The 21,155-nt window shown below is 42.2% G+C and overlaps 1 protein-coding gene across 1 annotated transcript in view; it reads right to left on the bottom strand.

Annotated features, from left to right (window-relative positions):
* Positions 1-229: 229 nt before the first annotated feature.
* gcn1 (GCN1 activator of EIF2AK4) overlaps positions 230-21,155 on the bottom strand; it is a 34,860-nt gene continuing 13,934 nt past the window's right edge. Inside the window, exons 24-57 of the mRNA XM_055050679.1 lie at positions 20,957-21,109; positions 20,259-20,434; positions 19,531-19,611; positions 18,629-18,772; positions 18,307-18,431; positions 17,875-18,064; positions 17,722-17,792; positions 17,397-17,562; positions 17,124-17,318; positions 16,168-16,414; positions 15,283-15,404; positions 14,956-15,070; positions 14,198-14,377; positions 13,615-13,835; positions 12,532-12,600; positions 12,303-12,441; positions 12,016-12,212; positions 11,322-11,464; positions 10,438-10,555; positions 10,110-10,325; positions 9,854-10,018; positions 9,626-9,787; positions 9,451-9,543; positions 9,226-9,369; positions 8,269-8,538; positions 8,072-8,185; positions 6,593-6,823; positions 6,311-6,504; positions 4,959-5,073; positions 4,566-4,662; positions 3,705-3,853; positions 2,638-2,748; positions 1,914-2,135; positions 230-879 (exon numbers count right to left, since the gene is read on the bottom strand). Coding sequence (XP_054906654.1) covers positions 754-879; positions 1,914-2,135; positions 2,638-2,748; positions 3,705-3,853; positions 4,566-4,662; positions 4,959-5,073; positions 6,311-6,504; positions 6,593-6,823; positions 8,072-8,185; positions 8,269-8,538; positions 9,226-9,369; positions 9,451-9,543; positions 9,626-9,787; positions 9,854-10,018; positions 10,110-10,325; positions 10,438-10,555; positions 11,322-11,464; positions 12,016-12,212; positions 12,303-12,441; positions 12,532-12,600; positions 13,615-13,835; positions 14,198-14,377; positions 14,956-15,070; positions 15,283-15,404; positions 16,168-16,414; positions 17,124-17,318; positions 17,397-17,562; positions 17,722-17,792; positions 17,875-18,064; positions 18,307-18,431; positions 18,629-18,772; positions 19,531-19,611; positions 20,259-20,434; positions 20,957-21,109 — 5,261 coding nt within the window. The 3' untranslated portion in view covers positions 230-753. The remainder of the gene's footprint in view (positions 880-1,913; positions 2,136-2,637; positions 2,749-3,704; positions 3,854-4,565; positions 4,663-4,958; positions 5,074-6,310; positions 6,505-6,592; positions 6,824-8,071; positions 8,186-8,268; positions 8,539-9,225; positions 9,370-9,450; positions 9,544-9,625; positions 9,788-9,853; positions 10,019-10,109; positions 10,326-10,437; positions 10,556-11,321; positions 11,465-12,015; positions 12,213-12,302; positions 12,442-12,531; positions 12,601-13,614; positions 13,836-14,197; positions 14,378-14,955; positions 15,071-15,282; positions 15,405-16,167; positions 16,415-17,123; positions 17,319-17,396; positions 17,563-17,721; positions 17,793-17,874; positions 18,065-18,306; positions 18,432-18,628; positions 18,773-19,530; positions 19,612-20,258; positions 20,435-20,956; positions 21,110-21,155) is intronic.

The raw sequence follows: 21,155 nt of genomic DNA, 5'->3' as shown, positions 1-21,155 counted from the left end.
TAAAATTGCAAAGTCAAATTTCTTTTAAGTCATGTTTGAAAAATATGGCATTTTATAACAATTGTATGTGTGTTTTGGGCACATTGTAGTTGGGCACCAGAAAATCTGTAACCTTGCAGTATAAACTAATGTAGTCAGTTGTATGTAGTGAATACATTGCTCACACATATAGACAGAAATACAAGTTCTAAATGACCCCAGAGCCCAGACAGAAATGAGCATCTTGATATCACATTATGAAATCAGTTTTTATTCTGTTTTGCCTTTTTACAACAGTATCACTGATAAGAATGATTTGTCTCATAAGTGATTGTTTCCCCCCAAACATCTCTCACATGCCAAGTCCAAATAAAATTAACGACAAGGTTGGCTTTCTTCACAATCGCATCCGAAATGCTTCAAATTAGTTTGGTAAAAGTACTAGCAGAACAGTGGAATATCAAAACAGATTTGGCATTGCGTTTTCCCAACGTGTTTTGGTACATAATAATCTGTTTGGTACAAGATAAAAGAAACAGGTAAGAAATCGGGCTGAAAAGCCGCTAAAAGAACGGGGTGAAGTGAGAGAAAACAAAAAAATTATTTGGGGGTGGTGGGGTTTAAGAAAGTCGAGAGATCGGTCACAACTCCATCCGCCTCCTTTTCCTCCCACGCTGGTTCAATCTGAGCATGTGTGTTGAGTGTCTGGGGTTATCATACACTCAGGATCTGTTCATTGTGTCATTCAGACATTTATCATTAAGTCCCGCTCCATCATGTTAGGATAGTGTCGTCGATCTCCTCGTTGGAGTCTGGCAGGCTGGCGATTTTCTTCAGTGAGCGGCGGTGACACTCTGACAGCAGTTCGTTACTTGCAGAGTCCAGAATGGCAGTAATACTCTGAAAAGAAAAAGGAAAAGAAAAGACGAAAAGGGTTACAGTTAATCTGAGGCCATAGTTTCTTTTCCATTATCAGTATGCACAAAAAAACAGTCAAAATTCAGTTGAGAAAATATAATTTTTCAACTGTATGAAGTGCAAATAAAACCACGCACAAATTAGGTTTTTCATGTGATAAGTCATTAGAAAACATGAAGCAACATCAACCTACTGCAACTTCTTGTCATCTTCTTCATCTTTATCACCATTAGTAATACAGAAAGGGATATTGTACAGCTCAAGCTAATGAGCCAATTCTCATTTATAGTCACTTGACATGTTACAAGAGTGAACCATACAGTTGTTGATCATGTCACACGTGATCAACAACTGTATTTCTATTGCACTTTTACAAAATACATAAATTTTGTGTATTTTTGTGTACAAAAAACAAAATCCACGCAAAAAACCTACTGAAAAACAGAAGCTTTTTCAAACTGGAATGTCTATTAAAGCTGCAGTATTTAACTTTAATAAAAAAATATGTTTACATATTTGTTGAGACTGTTATTAAGTAGAGACAACATGACATGAGAGATAATCTGTGAGAAAAAAAGTTTGAGTTCCTCTGCCTACTCCCAGCGCCAACTAGTAACAACCAATCAGAGCCAGGAGGCGGGTCTTAACGCTGACAATAATCTCTCTGTGCGGCACTTGCTCTCTGGTACACTGCAGCCAGCATAGTCTGTGATGAATGGTCAGACTAGCTAGCACAGCCACTGACGACAGCAGATAAACAGTTTTCCTGTAACTGTAAATCGTTTCTCCATCATTAGCACATTTAGTAGCGAGAACACGAGATTGATCGACAGCGACCCCTGGCTCTAATTGGTTGTTTTTGGCTGGGAGCAGTGCAGCTCAGCGAGGAGATTGTCACTTAAACTCTTTTACAGTATTTTCATAATCCCAGTATGAGTGCCTATATGGTCAATGGAAATGCAGCTACTGGCTTTGTCATATGTGTGTGATTAGCAGCAGTAAATTGCGAGACTCACCTGCATGGTTTCCTCTCCTTGACGAAGCCGCAGCAGGTTGACGATGGTGTGTTCGCTCTGGGCTCGGACCGTGGTGTTCTTGTCCTTGGTGTTGTCCAGCAGACTCTTCAGCAGGGGCTTCATCAGGCTGGGCTCCATGGCGGGAGTGGCTGGCTCTCTGAACACCCACCACAGCACTCGCTCCGACACCAGCCTGATGTCACTGGACTGGTTCTGAAGACACTGTGGGGGTAACACGGTCAAAATGCATCACAAAAAAATATCCACTACAAAACTCATACATGATCTGATGCCCAAACTGACTGCATTAGAAAAAGTTACAGCTGAGATCAGTGTATGAGACGCTCTGATGGAAACTGAAATTGTTACCAATCTGGTGAACGAGGTCCAGTTAAATCCCAGCAATAAATCCTGTGATTTATCCATTCAGATCCATTCAGTTCAACTAAATAAAGTTGTACATTGAACAGGCAACTGTTTATTTAACATTTGCTGATTCATGATTAAAAGCAAATTCGTTTAAACTAACTGTAACATCACAAATCAACTGTTTCCCCACAGACAGCCTCTGCTGAATCATTTCTCAGGGTTGATTTACAGTCACAAAGCACACAGGCCAGATCATTTCTGTTCGCCTACTTCTCCGTTTTTTCTCATCTGCAGGAATAAAAACAGGAAGTGAATCTGACTACCAAGTGGACGTGAAAAGTTCCCTTTGTCTCACCTTAACCAACAGTGTAATGATGCGCTGTGAAACGCCACTGCCTCCCTCCGTCCTGAGATGATGCCTCATCAGGAAGCCCAAGGCTCTGATCCCACTGGTCGCGATGGGGATCTGCAGGAGGAATCACATCAGTAACGGAAACCCATAAAGGTCAATATTAGAATTTACTAAAATGCTTAAATTTTTCTAGGATAATATGTAGATGCGTTGCTGTGTGATCTCACATGTACAAATCCCTCAGGGTGTCACATTTCACAAGGCAGAAAAAAGTTTTCATTAATAAAAAAAAAAGGGGGGTGGAGAAGGAAGTAGGTCCGCTATGCTAGCTTGGCTATGACAACCTTAACATGTAGATGTGTTGTGGAATTCAGTGTTTCAGTTCAGTTTTTTTTTCTCTAGTGTCCCTTAAATGAAAGTAGGCTGACGGGAAAGGGGCAAAGAGATGGGAAGACATGTGGCAAATATCGTCGGGTCCGGGAATCGAAACTCCAAACGTGGGTTGCACTATTCCCTATGACGCCCCAGTACGCCCAGCACTCCCAGTTCAGTTAAAAAGAAAAAGGCAACCCACACATCAACTCTCTGACAGACTATCAGTAGAGCAGGTACATACATTAGCTAATAAACCACTGCTGTGTTCAGCCGATCACCTCTTAATGGTCTCAATGTCAACATGAAGCATGAAAACATGATGATGTGATGGACTGAATGTTCAGTTCTCTGTGTGGGAAATGAATGTGTGTTTTTGGTGTTGAATCCTTGATTGTCAGTCAGTTACTATGGCAACGGGTCTGTGTGACACAGACAAGAAAAATGAAGAGTACAAGTGGGCTGAGTTGTTCTTAAACATTTTTCCCCCCCTTTTATTTTCCTTTGCAGTGGTGCACTGCACAAAATTAATATCTAGATCTCCTGTTAAACGGATTTGTTGTACCGCAGCAATGATGGAATTGAAAAGAGTAGTCTTTGTGCCCTCCTGCATGCGCCACAATTTCCGGATCTATACAAAAACATGCGACGGATCTACGTTGAAGCTGCGCGTCGGCTTCGGATCTGTTTGTGCTCACCCTGTCGGCGGTGGCATTTGCCAAAACCATCTCGGTTACGGTATCACAGTAATCCTTTCCACACAGCTTCTCAGGAGCCGACTTCACCGCTATGGCCAGGGCCAGGCTGCGGCCGTGACGCACCATCCAGTCCACACCGGACATGTCCGCTGCAGGGAGGCAGGAAAACGTTAGCTCTTAGCTCTGTTCAGTTCACTCACACACACACACACACACCCACACACAAATATATACACAGAAGCCAAGCTGCTTTGGGCAACCTAGGTACCATAGAAACATGATACAATATGATGTAATTGCACTTAAAAAAAGGAACTAAATGGCTTTTCTTTTTTTTTTTTGCTTATGGTAATATATGAAAACTTTCTAAATATAATATTTTCCAAAGAAATCTGTGAATTAGCCATTGGTGCTGGTGGCAGCATGAGAGCTGATGGGGAGAGGGGGTGGAGCTAAGTACAGGCCAAACATGAAAGAAAACTGCAGGACAGCAATCCTAAATATACAGTCAGATCGTCAATACGAGGCATTGATCAAAGCATTTTCATATATTAGAATGTCCCAGTTAAAGTCAGGAAATCAATTCCCCTGAAAATGTGTGATAGGCCATACAAACTGATGTAAACATGTGCTTCCTATGCAATCCCACTGAGTGAAAAAACATTTTTGATGTGCAAAACATTCCCAAAGCAGATTGTGAAAAAAATTAAACGCACACCACACTTTCCAGATTCTTATTTGTAAAAAGTTTTAGAACTCATCTTCACGTTCACCATTACGCACGACTGTGTCACATGAGACGCTTGTGTATATGACAAAACGAGGAAGAAAAAAAGCTTTTATTACTTAAAAAGAACAAACCTAAGACGTGTTGAAGCAACACACTCTTCAGCTCCTCTTCTGACAGGAAGGCGCACAGCTCACCAATGCAGCCTGCAGAGGCCATTCGAGTGGCATCCTACACACACACCCACACAGAGCAGACAGCCAGACAGAAAGGTTCTGTGTTACAAAGAGACATGAAGAGTCTAAACCACCTATTGAGAAAACCACATCCTCTCTTCGACTTCCGTTTTTTATCCGCCTGTGATCAGAGTGAAAATGACTCCACAGAGCATTCTTCTGCAGAGGCTCCAAATAAAGCATTTCTCGGCGTGTACAGTAGCTGCTGCAATATCTGCATCAAACAAGCCACAGATTTAAGAAGTCCGGCTCGGCTTGAGTTCGCAAGCAATCTGCCCGTTGCCATCGTACCTCGTCGTGTCCCAGCATGCCCAGCAGCGTGCTGGTGATGTTCTTGCGAATGGCTGGGTCCACTTTTGATCCGGCCCCCTGGATGACAAACCTCAGCGCTTGGAGCATGGTTTCCCTGCAGACACAAATAGCCGCAGCCCTCAAATAAACGCATGAGGCCAAAAATACTGAAAGCTTCATTAGCTTTAATGTTAGGAAGAAAATGCAAGTGAACTCTGAAGATGTCATGGCTTTCTGCTGGAGGCTTGACGTTAGGACAACCCATATATCTGATTCCTGAGGCAAAACTGACACATCAGTTGACACATACAAATATAACTATGATGTAAAGGATATTTAAGACTCGAGCTGAAGACATTTAGGGAAAGGTGTCAAATGCAGAGGCGTTATTAACAACCTCTTTTTATGTTTTGCTTGTAACACAAAAACAAAGGTTTGACACTCAACTCAAAATAACACTGATTAGATTTGACCGATGCACTTAAACCTTTACATTTCAAGAATGGATTGCAGAAGTGATCTTTATAATGAAATATCAAAAAGATGACAGAAGTTTCAATGTGTATTAAAACAATTATGCCGAGTTAAATCTCTCCTTTTTTTTTTAGCATGACTTTCCCTGCCTGTGGGAAAACGTTAGTCTAGAAGTTGCTTTCAAACCACATGTGAACCGCCCATGTTAAATCTCATTTAATCTTGATTGCTGTTTATCTTCAGAACTCATAACACCACCAACCTAAGAAGAGACATGAACTAAAATCCAACGGATGAGTAAAGAGGTGCAGAATGATGTGCTTCTGGGTACAAAATAGAAGCAGGAAGAGACGAAATGGTAACATATGGGCATAAAATAGGAGCATACATTCATTAGGGTGAACTGAACTGCAGCTGCCAACTCTGCTTTTCATTTATTATTACCTGGTTTTGCATCTAAATGCCACCATTAAAGTAGCTGCTAAGATGTGCTAAGTAATGATACTATTATCAGTGTTGATCAGAAATGTCTTCACTTCTCAACCTTTAAATGTCTGTGTATGATTCCCTGATGGCTTCACTTTTCCTAAAACTCCTGAACGCAACACTCACTTGCTCACGTCTTCACCTCTATCAACAAGAAATGATGATGGACTTTGACATGAAGGGTTCTTCTGATAAATAAGGAGCATTCTCATCTATATTTTCATGTCTTGGCCTTTTTAGCTCAGAGTGTCAATAGATAAATAAATAGAGTGTCCAGATAAATATTGATCTGGTTATTACAGTGTATTTATGTTAAACCTAAAATGGAGTCTGTCGAAAGCTTTTTGTTGTGCTATCGGCTTATAAAGGAACTTGTTGGCCGGAGTGCACACCTGACTCCAGAGTCCTCTGCGTTGCGGATAGCCGAGAGCTGCTCGGTGAAGAGCGGGTCCACCTTGGTGTGGATGGAGACCAGCTGACCCAGAGCCTCGGCGGCCCTCAGCCTCACTGCGCGGCTGGAGTCCTGCAGCGCCTTCAGGAAGGTGGTCTGCAGCTGCGGTAGGAAGGGCTTCAGAGCGATGCCCACCTGTTGACGGAGCATTGCAGATTAGACCCCACAGACCTGGAGGGATTTCGATGGCAGATTTCTTTCAGCAGCTGAGAAGAAGAAGAACCTTTGCTAGCAGCAGGGTGAGCGTCTCCAGCAGAGCGCTCTTCACCGTCCAGGCAAAGCGATCTCCCAGGATGCGAATGAGAGGTCCTGTGATGTTCACTACGGACGGGCGCAGCGCTTCGGGAGAAGTCAGCTTGATAACTCCACCCAAAGCTTTAGCTGCCTCTTCTTTCTGCTCGGGGCTGCCGGTGAGGACGCCTTCCCTCAGGACTGACAGGATACACGTCACACCCTGCCGTCAACAGGAGGAAAACACTCAGACGTTTCAAAGCAGAAAACTTACTCTCTGCTGACAATTTGTACAGTAATTTAGGCTTTTAATCAAGTCTATATCATTAAATTCCATCAAGTGTGTTTCAAAAGTAATTAATGAAAAAGGACAACAGAGGACATTAATGTGAGAAAATACAACATTTTGCTTCGTGTAAATGAATGAAAATGAATAAAAGTGCAGAAGTTGACTAACAGAACTCAAAGTTTAGAGTTATAACTCTGCAGGTTTGTGTCTGAACATATCAAACGGATTCACCACAGAATCAGATGGGTTGAGATACGAACTTTGACCACTTTCTTGCACCATTTAAATCATTTCCTTTCTCGGAAATGTAATAAAAGCTGAGCAACTGAAATGTTTCCTGCTTTAAAAAAACAAAGCTCTAATAATCACACGTCCAACTCTGTGCTTGATTGGTTGTTCAGCCTGAAACAATAAATTTAGCAATAGAAGAAATTAATGGGACCATTTTCAAGTAATGTTATGATAATAATATAAAAATGAAAACTGGCAGCTTCAGAAGTCAAAAAAGTTTTTTTTTTCTAAAAACACTGAAACTGCAAGATATTTTAAATATTCAAAAAGAAAAAAAAGACGGAAATAAAAACCACACACAACTGAAACCATAATAAATAGATTATAAAGTCTCTGCAAACAAAATTGACTTTGAAAAAATATTTATGATTAGAACGTTAAGGATTAATTGATCTATTGCTTATAGTGACTACACGGCACTGATGTTGGTTTTCAATGAATGTTGCATTATTTTGCATTCTGATTCAGCATCTCTATTTTGGCCTCATCTAACTGAACATGGTATGTTTATGCTCTTGTGAGGAAATTTGACCTGTAGAAGCTATTTTTAAAATCAAACATAGAAGTGTAGGAAAATGACAAAAAAAAAAAAAAGCTAAGATTTTTTTTGTATTTAATTTCTTTTTCTTTTGAGAGCAGGGATGTTCTAACATTTTGTCAATTTATCCTAATTCATTTAATTCATTCTTGATTTGTTGTTAGTGGGCAGCACAAAATCAGTCCAGGGGCCACAAACGGCTCCCAAACTCCTCTTTAAAACACTCTGTAGGAGAATAACCTCCATGTTGCATTTGATTGGCCTGTCAGGCTGCCATTCATCCTCTTCTTTCTAATGGAAGCAGCACACAGAGCTTTTTCAGGTGTTTTCTGTGCTGGGAGTTTTCTCCTCACCTTCTTGGGAAGGCAGAAGCCGGGCAGGTGTTGACCTTTCACATCAGCAGCGACTGCTTTGATGTCACGATGCAGGTCGTCGATCAGCGCCAGCTGACTGCTAGCGTCCAGTTTCTGCACCACAAACGATACATAGTTACTTCTGAGTCCACAGAGTCAACGTTCTTAGCAGAGAAGCCTTTTAAACTTTCTGTAACCTTGGTGATGGAGTTGATGGTGTCCCAGCTCTGTGACAGGACCTCTGGATTGGAGTCGTTCAGAAGGCGGATGAGGCCCGACAGCAGCGTGCGGATGTGAGCGCTGTAGTCCAGGCGGGTGCGAGCGAAGTAAGCGTTGAGGATGGTGATGGCGGCCTGGCGCAGGCCGGGGTCGGCGCCCCGCGTGGCCTCCAGCAGGTCTTCGATGATGATCCGCTGACCCGCCTCGTCCTCCACAGACAGGATCACGCTCTGACAGCTGCACAGCTCCTGAACAACACAATCAGGTTGGGATTTTTTTCCCATCTTTTCAATCCTTCTGACATGCAGAAAGTGTTGACAAAAGAGGTTGAGTTGATTTATTTAATGTTGGTAGAAGAAGCACAATCAGAGTCAGAATGTTTATTAATTTAAAACAATACATTAAAAAAATCTAATCTGCAAAGACAAAGAGTTCTCAGGAGAGAATAATAAACTAGCAGAAAACCAGGGCAAAGAAAATGAAGAGCAGCCAACTGGGAACGCAAGAAAACCCAAAATGTTATTTTATTACCAGCTTTGTTGTCTTTGGTCCAATCAGATAAAATATATTTTAGGTCAAATATAAGTTGTAAAACTGGGGATCCCATGCATTTTATACAAAAAAAAAATGTGTATTTTGACATCATTGCTAAACAGTCTTCATGAACTTTAAGTCTCAATTATCAAAAATGACAGGAATAAGAAGCTGAAACAGGCCTGTGCATAATGTTTGATGATTGAAATGCATTAAGTTTTAAATTATATTCCTACTTACTGAAATCTGCCTGTAAATTATCAATTAATTTATTATTTATGCTAGTAAAGCAGATGAACATAAAGAAAGAACAAACAGCTCCATGACTGTGTACAGTTCAATAAAGGCAACAAGTGCCAAGATAAATCTTAAAAGAATGTATGAACAGATGCTGGATGTACCTGCGCTTCTTCCTCCGTTCCAAGCTTCCCTTTAAGCGAAGACAGGAGGGCGGGCAGAATGACGCCCAGGTGACGCGTCAGAGCGTCTCCTGCCACAGCGGAGAGGAAGGCCAACACCCGGGTGTTCACAGGAGGAGCGGTCAGCTGCAGGACACAGAGGAGGAAACTCATCACAGACACAAACTCCAGAAAGGACTGAAAGAGAAAAACGGACCGACAGCTTACCTTTGGAACCAAATATGGCAGCACGGAGCGGCTCTTCACTGCCATGACTTGCTTCAGTCCATCCAAAGCAAACTCAGCTGTTTCTTCATCATCCTGGGAATAAAATAAAAATAATAATTACAAGAGATGTTAAGCATATTGAAACCATGACTTTTGGACTGATTGTGTTGCTCACCAGCTGTTTCAGCAGCGTCGGCAGGATGTCGTCCAGCGCCTGGTGGCCGATGGTCGCGTGGAGCTGCTCGAAGGTTTTGGCTGCAGCCTCTCTGACCTCCTCTAGGGGGTCGCAGAGAGCCTTCCTCACAGTGGGGACCAGCGACTCGGAGAAGACGAGCACCTGGTGAATCAATCAGTTGAGTTTTCGCTTTTATCCCAACGCTTCCGCCCATTTCCTTGAACGTACCGCGTCCTTGCTGGTGGACTTCATGATCTCGCTGAGCCCGATGCAGACGCCCTGCCTCTCATCACTCTTGTCTGAACGCAGCCCGTCCTCCAGGATGGGAATGATCTCTGGGAGAATTTTCTCCCCCAGCTTCCTCACGAGGTCCCCAAGCGTCCGAGCGGCGATCTGAAACCACAGCAGTAGCGGAGAACGCCACGCTTTGAGGGCTGATTCAACCAGCAGGCGTCACAAAAAAACCCAAAACAGCAGGTTTTACCGTTCTCTTGTCAGGGCAGGTGGAAGCCAGGAAGCCCAGCAGGAGGGAGAACAGGGTTGGGAGGATCTCCCTCAGGGTCCTGGGGGTGTTGGAGACGACAATCTTCCACACGTGGAGAGAAGCCTGTCGGACGACCAGCTGGGTGTCGGAGCGGCCCATGTACAGGCCTGACAGCACGCGGTTCCGTCGATCAGCTCCCAAAGCAGAAATGATAGCCTGAGAGGAGGAAAGGCAAAGCTGAGACCTTTAGAATCCAAATATTGACCCCAACATTCAGGGGGATTGATCTGCTCTGCGGTGGATTCATGAGGGGAAACGGTCTGCTGACTTTGTTGGATGCGGCCGTGCCAAAGTTGTCGTCCTCTGAGGCAGTCTCTGTGGTCATCTTTCCCGTCACTCCTGAAATGTGGAACAGCAGATCGCCCAGCAGCTGGACTGAACTGAACCTGAAAACCCACAGAAGAACTTTCAGTCATCAAGATGGAAGAGGAGGACGATTTATCCTGCAGCCACTCGTCGGGCTGCAACAATTATTTTAGCGATCGATTAATCCATAGATTATTTTGACAATGAATTGGATGAAAAAAATTTCTGCACATTTTTCAGTTCACCACATAAAGCTTTTTTAAACAAAAAAATAGAAATGCATTCAAAAGTGCAAATAAACAAGCAATACCTTTTTTAAATAAGAAATTTATTTCTTATTTTAAAAGGTAGTAAGAAATGTTTTCTTCTTGTAACGTTTTATGTTGCTTTTTGCTATATAAAAAATAACATAGCATTCCTTAAGTGTACATTTGTAGCAGCCTGCATACAAAAAGAAAACTCTTTTTTCAGCCTTCTCTTTTAACGTTTCACTGTAGTTGTAGGAATAAACTGTCAATTAGTTTTGCATTAACTGATTAATAATTGGATAGCAAAGGCAGCTTAATAGGGGACTTTTTTTCTGCTTTACATAATTTGAGCCACGTGAAACTAAAACTGACACTTGAAGAGTTTGAGGTAGAACATACTTGCAGGCAACGAAGTTTTGGTTTTTTTTATCTTAAATGCAAAATATATCTTTTGTACAGTTTTGACCTAATTACTGCTACTAGTGTGAGGTTCTCTCAGCTAACAGCTGTTGATTACTGAGTTAGTTGACAATTCAATAACTGATTAATTCGATTAATCGGTTCAGCCTCACTATTCATCCTGCGGTTATGCTCTGACCTGATCCTCCACAGATCGTCGAACAGGCCTTGTTCCAGCTCAGGAAGCAGCAGGGCGATGGCGGTCTCGGCGTACATGCTGATGATTCGCTGGCCGGCTCGCAGCGCCGTGTCCCTCACGTACTCGTTCTCATCAGCCAGAGCCTGCCAGGCGGAGTCAGAGGATACAGACGCTAAAACCAGGGGTGATTTCATACAGCGTTTTCATTTCAGAGAAGATTTCAATATTGCAGTTTTGAGTATTGACAGATGCCGATGTTGGCAGGAATTGGACACAGTCTTATTACTTATGTTGCAGCATGGAATGTCAGAAAAGCCTTTATTAAGTGGTATTAATCAAACAGAGAACTATAGGTATGAGAACAACTGATCCATTGATTACGCTGCTCAACAGCCAAACAAATTGTCTGGGGTTGTTCAACTGTTTTAGGGTTATTTTGATGAGCTGAATCCAAAAATCACTTTAGTTTTACTCAATGACATCAACTTTCTGAACTATGGAGCAACATGAGCATCAAAACCCGTCACTTGTCCTCACATCTGGATTCTTAAATCAAAGGTCACCAAAAATCATTCTAAGAGCTGAAATGACCACAGTTCTGATGTCTTTGATTTAGATGCGAGCCAATATAATCCAACGCTTGTTTTTTGGCTAATTAAAATTCAAAAGCAAAAACTTTACGATCAGGCAGCACCTTGAGAATGCAGGGGATGATGGGTCCCACATAGGGAGTGAACTTGTCTCCAAAGGTGAGGGGTAGGTAGATGAACATCATGATGTAACCGTCTCTGACGTGAGAAGCGATGTCCACCTTGCTGGCAGTCTGGACCACATCTGGCATCAGCTTGTCCAGTTTCTCTACCCCGAGTCCAGCCATCACTTCGGCCAGACCTGAGAGGACCATCGAAACGTTTCATCACCACACCGACACAGGGGAGCCTCAAGATTACACTCCGATGGATAAAGAGGAGGACTACTGACCTTGTGCAGCTCCAGAGCGATCGACAGAGCTCTGTTCGGACGCCAGCGTCTCCATGAGCCAAGGCAGCAGGTCGTCGAAGCAGGACTCTCCCATCCCCTTCACCATGGCGCCCAGAGCCTTGGCCGAGACGGTACGCACCTGGATCGGGGAGGACATGTTTAAATTTCATACATGGGAGACGCATGTCAATATTAGCACTCTGATCATGTTTGTGTTCACTAGGCACACCTCAGGTACTGGGTCCAGCAGAGACGCCTTCAGTCCAGGAATAACACTTGGCAGGTAGGGCGACAGATCCTGTAGGCGGTACAGCATAACGTAAAATATCACATTTTTACAAGAAATCATCTTGAAACACCTACTTCCTTTAAAGCTCAACTAAAAACCCACCTGTTTAGAGTTGTATTTGAAACATAATCAACTACGAATTTAAGCATGGCACTTGACTTAATATCATGTTTTGATTGTCGATTCCATGTTGCATCACTTTGTGTTTTTGAGTTTGTTATGATGTAAAGCACTTTGAAATGTCTTGCTGCTGAAATGTGCTTTACAAATAAAATTTGATTGATTGATTGAAGGTGAACTTAAGGTTTTTCACATCTGATAGTCCGTAGAGAACAGCCACGAATGAATGAGTCCATTATAATTATTAACATTAAGAGAAGTGTCACAAATCTGTGCAGCCAGGAGTTGTGGAACCGCAGGAGGAGCTCTGTGCGGTGACAGCAAACCCAGGGCCGTAACACACAACCTGGAGGCTGGGGTGAAGGGGAGTGGGAGGGGGGGCTTAAAATCCTATTTATAGTTTTCCAGACAATAGATCACACAAAAACACACACAAATTACTAAAGTTTTTTTGCACTGTTGTAATCATTAAACAATCTTCCCTTCAGTTCAACCTTATCAGTGGAGATGTATTGTTGATGTTACTATTATAAAATAACTTGCAATTAAGTTTTGGCAAAGATCAATGTGATTTTCACTGGTGGCGGAGCGTTGTTGTTAGCAGCTGCTGAAAGTAACTAAAAAAGTTACTTTTAATGTAACTTAGTTACTTTTCAAATCAAGTAATCAGTAAACTAAGTTACTTTTTCAAGGAGTAATCAGTAATCTGATTAAAGTTACTTTTTCAAAGTAACTATGCCATCACTGCTTGCACTATGGTCCACTGAACCGAGACCAAAGCTTTCAGGCGGACCTGATTTTGCTTTTTCGATCTGCATCAGAGTTTGATTCACTCCTAGACAAACAAACTGGAGTTCCATGAAAGTGGACCAAACTTAGGTGGTGCGACTTAAAGCTACAAACCTTCTGGTCAGTGAGCGAGTACATGTTGCCGATGATCTGGGCGGCCATCTTGCGAGTGTCGGTGGAGCGATCCTGAAAGGCTCTCTGGACGATGGGCATGATGAGAGCCAAGGAGGGGGCGTCGATGAAGTGCACAAACTTGGTGTCCAGCAACGTCTGCAGGCACATCTGGGTTTTCCTGGATGGGTCGGTGAGGGCATCCAACAGGATGGGAGTAATAGCTGGATGAAGAGAAAGTTCAATAATTGGTAGAGATGATAGCCAATTTATTTTGTAACGCTCTTGATTACTAAATTACCTGACAATTATTTTAATAATCAAGCAATCATGATCAATTTGATTAATTGTTTCAGCCCTAGTATGATGCATTCACTGATCAGAACAAAAGATCAGATTTTTACTGTCTGATTATGAAGTTAAGCAAAAAGCAGTCCGAATCAAGTCTCCAAATGATAACCTGATGCGTCTCCCTTTAGTTTTATGTTATTTTAAATGGACAGTATTATGTGTTTTCTAGGCACATAGTGCCACTTAACAGTACAATCAACAAGATCTCTATAGTGATAAAATGTGAATCACCTACCCAAGATTTCTGGGTTGCGAATGACCGAGCCGATCTGTCGGAGGGCCTGCTGGCCCGCCTTCTGCACCTTGACATGGGAGTCAGTCAGCACCTCCGTCAGCTTAGGCACGATGCTGGGCAGGCAGGAGGAGAGCTGCTTGGGCGCACAGTAAGCCATGGCACCCAACAACTCCACCGAGCCTGGAAGCAGCAGAGACGTAATTGACTACAAACTTCATCACAGATCACATAATGAACATTTTTTCTTAGTTTCTGTACACTTGAAAGAAGATAAACAAGGAAAACGTGTATAAAACGTGGGACAATGAAGGATATTTCTATTCTGCAAACATTCAGTTTTCTGTTGTAGTTTCCTTAAAACCACCAGTAGTTCATCACAAACAGGGATGCACCAATTTTGGTACCAATGCCGGGAAGTCCGATTTTAATATTGCCATAATGGCTGATAACAGAAATTGTGTATTTTTATATATACACATTTATATATTTCACAACACTTTCAAGACCTTGAATAAAAGCACCATCGCTGACTTCCCCACTGTCTCTCTGCTTCAATTCAACTTCCCACAATCCCACGCTGCATCACTGTTACATGACCAAATATCACATGACCAGCCTCCTCCAATGCCCTTTCATTAGCCCATGTTTTGTTTATTGGACTGATATGTTTTAAAACTGACTAATATCAGTCGGTAGTTCTGACATATCATGCATCCCTTTACATAATAATCAGGATTTAAACCTCCTGTGCATCTGACCTGCTTTCGTCCTCCATGACTCTTCCTCCAAGGCCACCAGCAGAGAGGGGAGGACCAGCTTCACACCATGGGCGCTCAGGTTCCTCATCACAGCCTTGGCGCAGTCGTCTGCAGCCTGGAATAAGCAACAATCAGAGGGCAGAAGTAAAAAATGAAAGAAAACATTCAGCAAGAAATCGAAAACAACAGAATCTTTAAGGATCACATGCAGTAGAAAAGGAGATGGTTTTTAACCGAGTCACAACAAAGTAATAGTGTCAAATTCTGCATTCTACAACCTTTCCACGCTTATGGTGGTTAAGCGCCAACTAGATTGCAGGCTCTTACCTCCCTAACATACTGGTTTCCATCTCCAAAGCAGAGCAGGAGGTGCGGCAGCACATGGACCACGTACGGCTCAAACAGCTTCCCCAGCATGTTGCACAACATCTCAAAGGCAAACAGGGCTCCTGCAATGACCGAGTTCCACATGCAGATCATCTCCGTTGTGTTTTTTGAAAATCTTAGGGTTTTTTTAAGATAACATCTATTTAGCTCCCATGAGACATCCAGACACTTGAACAGCTCAGCTGGAAGAAGAGACTGACTGTCAACCTGAAGAACCGCAGTGTCTTCAATCACAGAACATCTTCAATAACAATCTGTTGTTCACTTCCATTACCTCCAAAATATGCTAGGAGTGCACCGACTGCAGTTTTTTGGCCGATGAGCGATTTTCAAAAAGCATGAACTGCCGGTTCTGACAGATACCGTTTTTTTTTGTTCTTATTGATCCCTAAAATAAATATTTATCACATCTCAGTTCTCAGATCTTAACTCTTTAGAAAGCCAGTGTGATGAGGATCAAACTATATTTTATGTATCATGAAATTGTACCAGCTTAAGTTGAATTAAAAAAGGTTATTTTATTAAATATTGTATTATTTCCCCACAGAATAAATGCACTCAAAGGTTTTTATTTAATTGTGTTTATATATTAACTTAATGGTTATTTTAAGGCCGTTAACACATTTTAACCACCGGTGCTGATTATTACTGCCTTTTAAAACAGCAACTTCATATCTTATCAGCAACACATTCAATCTCTGTGTCTGTGAGTTGGTTGCATCCTGCAGACCTTAAATCCAGCTTATTTATAAAAATACTTTATATTTAATGTAATTCCTTGAGCAGTCACATTCATCTCTAAAACCAGTCAAAAAACTGACTGACCTTCCCTCCGTCTGAAGTTCTTTTTGTCCTGGATGGCGTCGGTGAGCGTGGTCATGATCTCCTGCTGTTTGAGCGCCAGGATGCCCAGACCTTTGACCAGTCCAGCCAGTCCGTATGCTGCTCCTTTCCTCTCTGCGTATTTGTCGCTCTCCAGCAGCAGCTGCAACAGGTTTCGTACGATTCCTGCTGCGTCGTCTTTGATCGCAGGAACTAGAGGAGGCAAGCAGCCGGCCACAGACTCCTGGACCTAGTGTTGGAAGGGGTTTGACATTAACTGATAGTCACATCTGATAATTTTGCATTATTATACATAAAAAGGTATTTGAAAACAAAGATATGACTGATGCCGTTCAACTTGACTTAATTCACAATCTGGTTTTAGAAACAAAGCACAACAAAGTTATCGCCACTTTAAAGGTTTCAAATAATCCTATTTAGGCTCCTAGTATGTTGCAGAAAACATTGCGTTGAGTTGTTTATTGATCTGGCAAAGACATTTGGAACTACTGATCATTTGCTAAAATAAAATTTTGCACCAGATTGATATGAGTGGCTGACTTTTAGTCGAACAGAAATGTGTTCCTCTCGTTTTCTCTCTACTCTTTCTCCTTCTTGAAATGACAAAAGGAGTTTTTGTGCATTCTTGAGGCCCATCAGATTTCTCCTCCAAAAGTAAACAAATTGAGCTCATTTTTAATTGTGAATATTTCAAGTTTGTACTGGATAAGGAGCTCGCTTTTAAAATGCCCACTGAAAATTTGCCACAATTCTCTTTTTTGGCACAAAAAGAGACTTGGGTTTTATTACTGCAGTGGATCTTGTTTCTCTCTCAAAGCTGGAAGAAAATTGGTATAATCTAATTCTGGCTACTCTCATTGATCCAACAACCTTTTCTTTTCAGCTCGTTCCACAAGTTGCAAACAGAAACTTGTGGAAAAGAAGCATTCTTTATTTACCTGCTGTGACGGCGTGGACAGAGCAGTTATAAGCTTGGCCACAATGGGTTTGACCTTGGGGTCGTTTTTGTCCAGATGTTTGGCCAGAGATCCCATGAGGATGACGACGCTCTGCCGGACAGAGTCATAGCTGGCGTCCTGCGGGGCATTCTTCAGAAACTCCTCGAACACTGGCAGCAGAGAGCTCACGTTATCCTGACACAGGAGACGGGAGTGTTAGGGGTTTTGGTCATTCGTGAGGCGGGCCGAACCGAAAAAGCGACGCGCCGGTACCTTTCCGTGTGTGTTCAGCGCTGAGAGTGCAGCATCCAGCATGCAGCGCCGCACCTCGGTGTGGCGGTCATTCAGGGCGTCGGGGACAAAGAAAAGGAAGAGGGGCGTGACCTGAGATTCGTCCAGATACTGGGACAGCTTGTTCAGAGTCAGAGCAATGCCGCATCTGTTGAAAAGGAGCAGGAGCAATTCGCTCATTATCAACAGAGCTCTGTGCAAAGGACTAAGTGAAGCTGGGCAATAACTCAATTTTATCGATTGATCAAATATTTTGGTGGGGGACAATAACACTTTTCCCAAGCTCTGTACAGACAAATTGTCCTACCTGGCCTCCCATTGGTCAGGTGGAGATTCAGAGATCACTCTCCCCAGAGCATCCAGGACTGGAGGCGGCCTCTAAAGACAGAAAAAGAACTTCACTTCCATTCAGTTTCGCAATTTCAACCAGTTATAAAAACTTATTTGAAAGAAACCTCACGTAAAGTTTCTGATGGTAGAGCTCTGTGAGCTGGCCGAGCACAGTGGCAGACTGGTCTCTGTACTGGGACACGGCACTGGACAGAGCCTCGGCTGCTGCGGTACGGATGGCCTCCTCGTGGTGGGTGATGTCTCCGATCAGCAGGGAGCAGAGCTCCGGGACCAGCTCCAACCCAAGAGACTCCCAAAGCCTAAAGGGAACAAGCCAACCTTTACCTCAAAATGCAAAAAAAACACCAAAACAACTGCATTTTATGTCAAAACGTTGCTCATTTGTTTCTATATATGTAGAAAAAAGGAGGAAACCTAAATCTGGTTTAGACAGCAAATGGAATCTGATTGAAGTCATCTGTTTTTGTTTTTACTTCACTTGAGTAAAGAATGACCACCAACAGAGACTACAAAAATATCAAAACGTTCTCCTTTTACATACTTTTCAGCCAAGGCTTGTCCTTCCTCTTCAATGTCAAACCTGGCAACCCAAAGCCTGCGCAGCAAACTCAAACCGCTGCTCTCTGTGCTGTCTGTTGGCAGTGCAAACTCCATCTCTAACAACCCCTTCACATAAGATGCATTACATGTGGAAACAGAAAGAGTAACCAAGCTTTTATATGTGACTGCTCTCTCAATATGTCACAGATTTACATTCTTGTACTGCAAAGACTTCAAAGCATGTTCACAATTTTACAATAATACTGTTTTGTTGAGTGACACTTAAACATATATTGTCAGTATTTTTGGGTTCCAAAGCTCACCCTGAGAGCAGCATCTCGAACAGAGAAGCAGGATGAAAGCAGTGCGTTCAGCAGGACGTCGATCTCTGGTTGCTCAGCAACCGTGCAGCCGTCCCCTCCTCCTGAACTCGCACACAGCGCCGTGAGGCACTGAGACGCCAACACCTGAAACCGAAAGAGAGGACACAGAGGAAATCTCTGTATGTTTGTTTATCATTTAGAAGAAAGAGTTCGACCAACAGGTTGTTAAGAGGCCTGCTGCTGGGGCTGTGGAATATGGCTTACAAGTAACATCTGATGATTTTTTTCTATACCAGATCTGGTTTACAATTTTCATCAATTTCTTTTTCTCGCCTTTTCTTCTTTTTCTAAACATTACAAGTGACGGAAAATATTTTCAAAAAATGGGTTTTATTTTAACCATCCCTTCCGGGAGCTTTAGGAAAGAGAATTAGGAACAGGCTACGTAAAGTTTTGTTTTAATTACGAGAATAAAGTCATGGTACTAGCAGAATAAATATGTAATATTAACACCCTAAAATTATGAGGGGAGAAAAAAATTGTTATAAAGAGGAAAAGAGTTGACCAACTCAGCCATTGTGGTCCTTTCTTTTAAGTAAACTCTTGTTTGCTCCTAATGTTATGTTGTAAAGTTGACGTGAACTCATACAGGCTGTAAAACACGATTGTCAAACAAGATGGCGGCCCTGCGCCAGCTGACAACACTGTGAGACCCAAGGAGTGAACAAGCATGCTTACTTTCCAAAAATTCAATAAAAAAAAAAAAGATGAATCAATAAAACTGATCAATCATAAAGCCCTACATACTGCACTCATTTACTTTCAGAACAGATGGGTCAGTGACAAAATAAACAAATAAACAAACAAACAAAAAAAAAACAATTGTCCATTAACTCATTTACCTGGAGTCTTGGGGTAGCTGTGGAAATGACCCTGGTCAGCAGCAGCAGCATGTTCACACGTGGAAGGAGTTCCGGACCGTTCTACAAGAAAACAAGGAGCACAGCAGGGCTTTCATCAGCCTTTAAACACAGAAATAGCACCATTTAATATCCACTCACACTCCTAACATAATGCATGGTAATATGACAAAAAGGTCAATAAACTGTGAAAACAGAAAGGGATTTAATACAGGACTGAAAAAGGGATTTCTAAAATGCAACCAAACAGAATTCACACAGCAACTACCGACACCGTCATAGAACTAAAAGCAGATTAATAGTTGGGGGGGATGAACTCAACTAGGACTGAAACGATGCTGTGTTGTAGCGTTTTAGGAAACACAATGTCTCATTTTGACTAAAAAAGGAGCTGAATTGTTCATTTGTATTTTTCACAGTATTTTTAATGTGATATAAAAAGGCTTATCTATCTATCTATCTATCTATCTATCTATCTATCTATCTATCTATCTATCTATCTATCTATCTATCTATCTATCTATCTATCTATCTATCTATCTATCTATCTATCTATCTATCTAACAGAATAGTTTCTGCCCTAAACGTATGTAATAAGTGTGTTATGTTGTTATGATATACACTTATCACATTTCTTTGCAAACTATGACCATGATTAATGCCGTGAACAAACTTTTTGTCAACAGACTGGAAAGGAAGGGCGTCTCTACCTCGTCTATTGTGATGTCATCGCTGTCCGTGGCGGCCCGGAGCTGGGCGTGGACGTTGATGACCTGCAGCGCTCTGGTCATCATGGCCTCTGTCTCCTCTGTGCTGCCAGAAGACTCCCTGAGCATGGCGTTGAGCAGGGGGAAGCAGAAGGAGAAGGCAGGCGCAGCCAGGGGAGCTGCATGTGATGGAGGAAACAAAAAGTAACAGCACATCTTTTTTTTTTCTCACTAAAGTAATGGGTAGAGTGACGCATGAAGTCCACTTAAATAATTTTTTTTTTAAATCCAAATCTAAAATTAACTTTAACAATTGCATTAATCCTTAGTTGTTATGATGGAAGAACTACTATAAAAAGTCAGATTGTCTTCTGGTCATGTGTTTTTAACGGTTTTTGTGCACTTCCACCAGTCTCCCAGTAGGTGTCAGTGTAAGGTGGGAAACAGTTGAACGCTGATTTGCAAATATTCCACCAATATCCAGCTGTCAGAAAACAGCTGTTCAACATAGTGAACTACATGAATGAAAATGTTGAAACAGATATAAAATTAACTTCAAGTTTAGAAAGTTAAGAAATCAAAGAGGTTTTCATCAAAGCAAAAAACAGAAAAGCCCCAAAATTAACGCTAAATAATAAAATAAAAAGTAATTTCTTTGCTCTCTTTTTAATTTTATCGTTTACAAAGCAGCCCAGCTCTACCTGCAGCCTTGCCTTCTCTCTGTGGGACGGTGTGGTCATACAACAGCAGTACAGTGCGCTGGGCCGCTGTGTCCAGGTCCTCCTCGTCCCACGCCTGGTCCAGATCGCATTCTGGCTTCAGCAGCCGTAGAGTCACATGACCCACAAGCACAGCTGCAAGGGGAGAAAAAAAAAAGACATTAACATAGAAAGAAAGCAA

Source organism: Poeciliopsis prolifica, unplaced genomic scaffold (genome assembly GCF_027474105.1).
Source record: "Poeciliopsis prolifica strain line A6 unplaced genomic scaffold, Auburn_PproV2 SCAFFOLD031, whole genome shotgun sequence".
In the NCBI taxonomy this organism is placed as follows: Eukaryota; Metazoa; Chordata; class Actinopteri; order Cyprinodontiformes; family Poeciliidae; genus Poeciliopsis; species Poeciliopsis prolifica.
The sequence above is the reverse complement of the archived record's forward strand: the minus strand, read 5'-3'. Positions and strand labels throughout refer to the sequence as shown.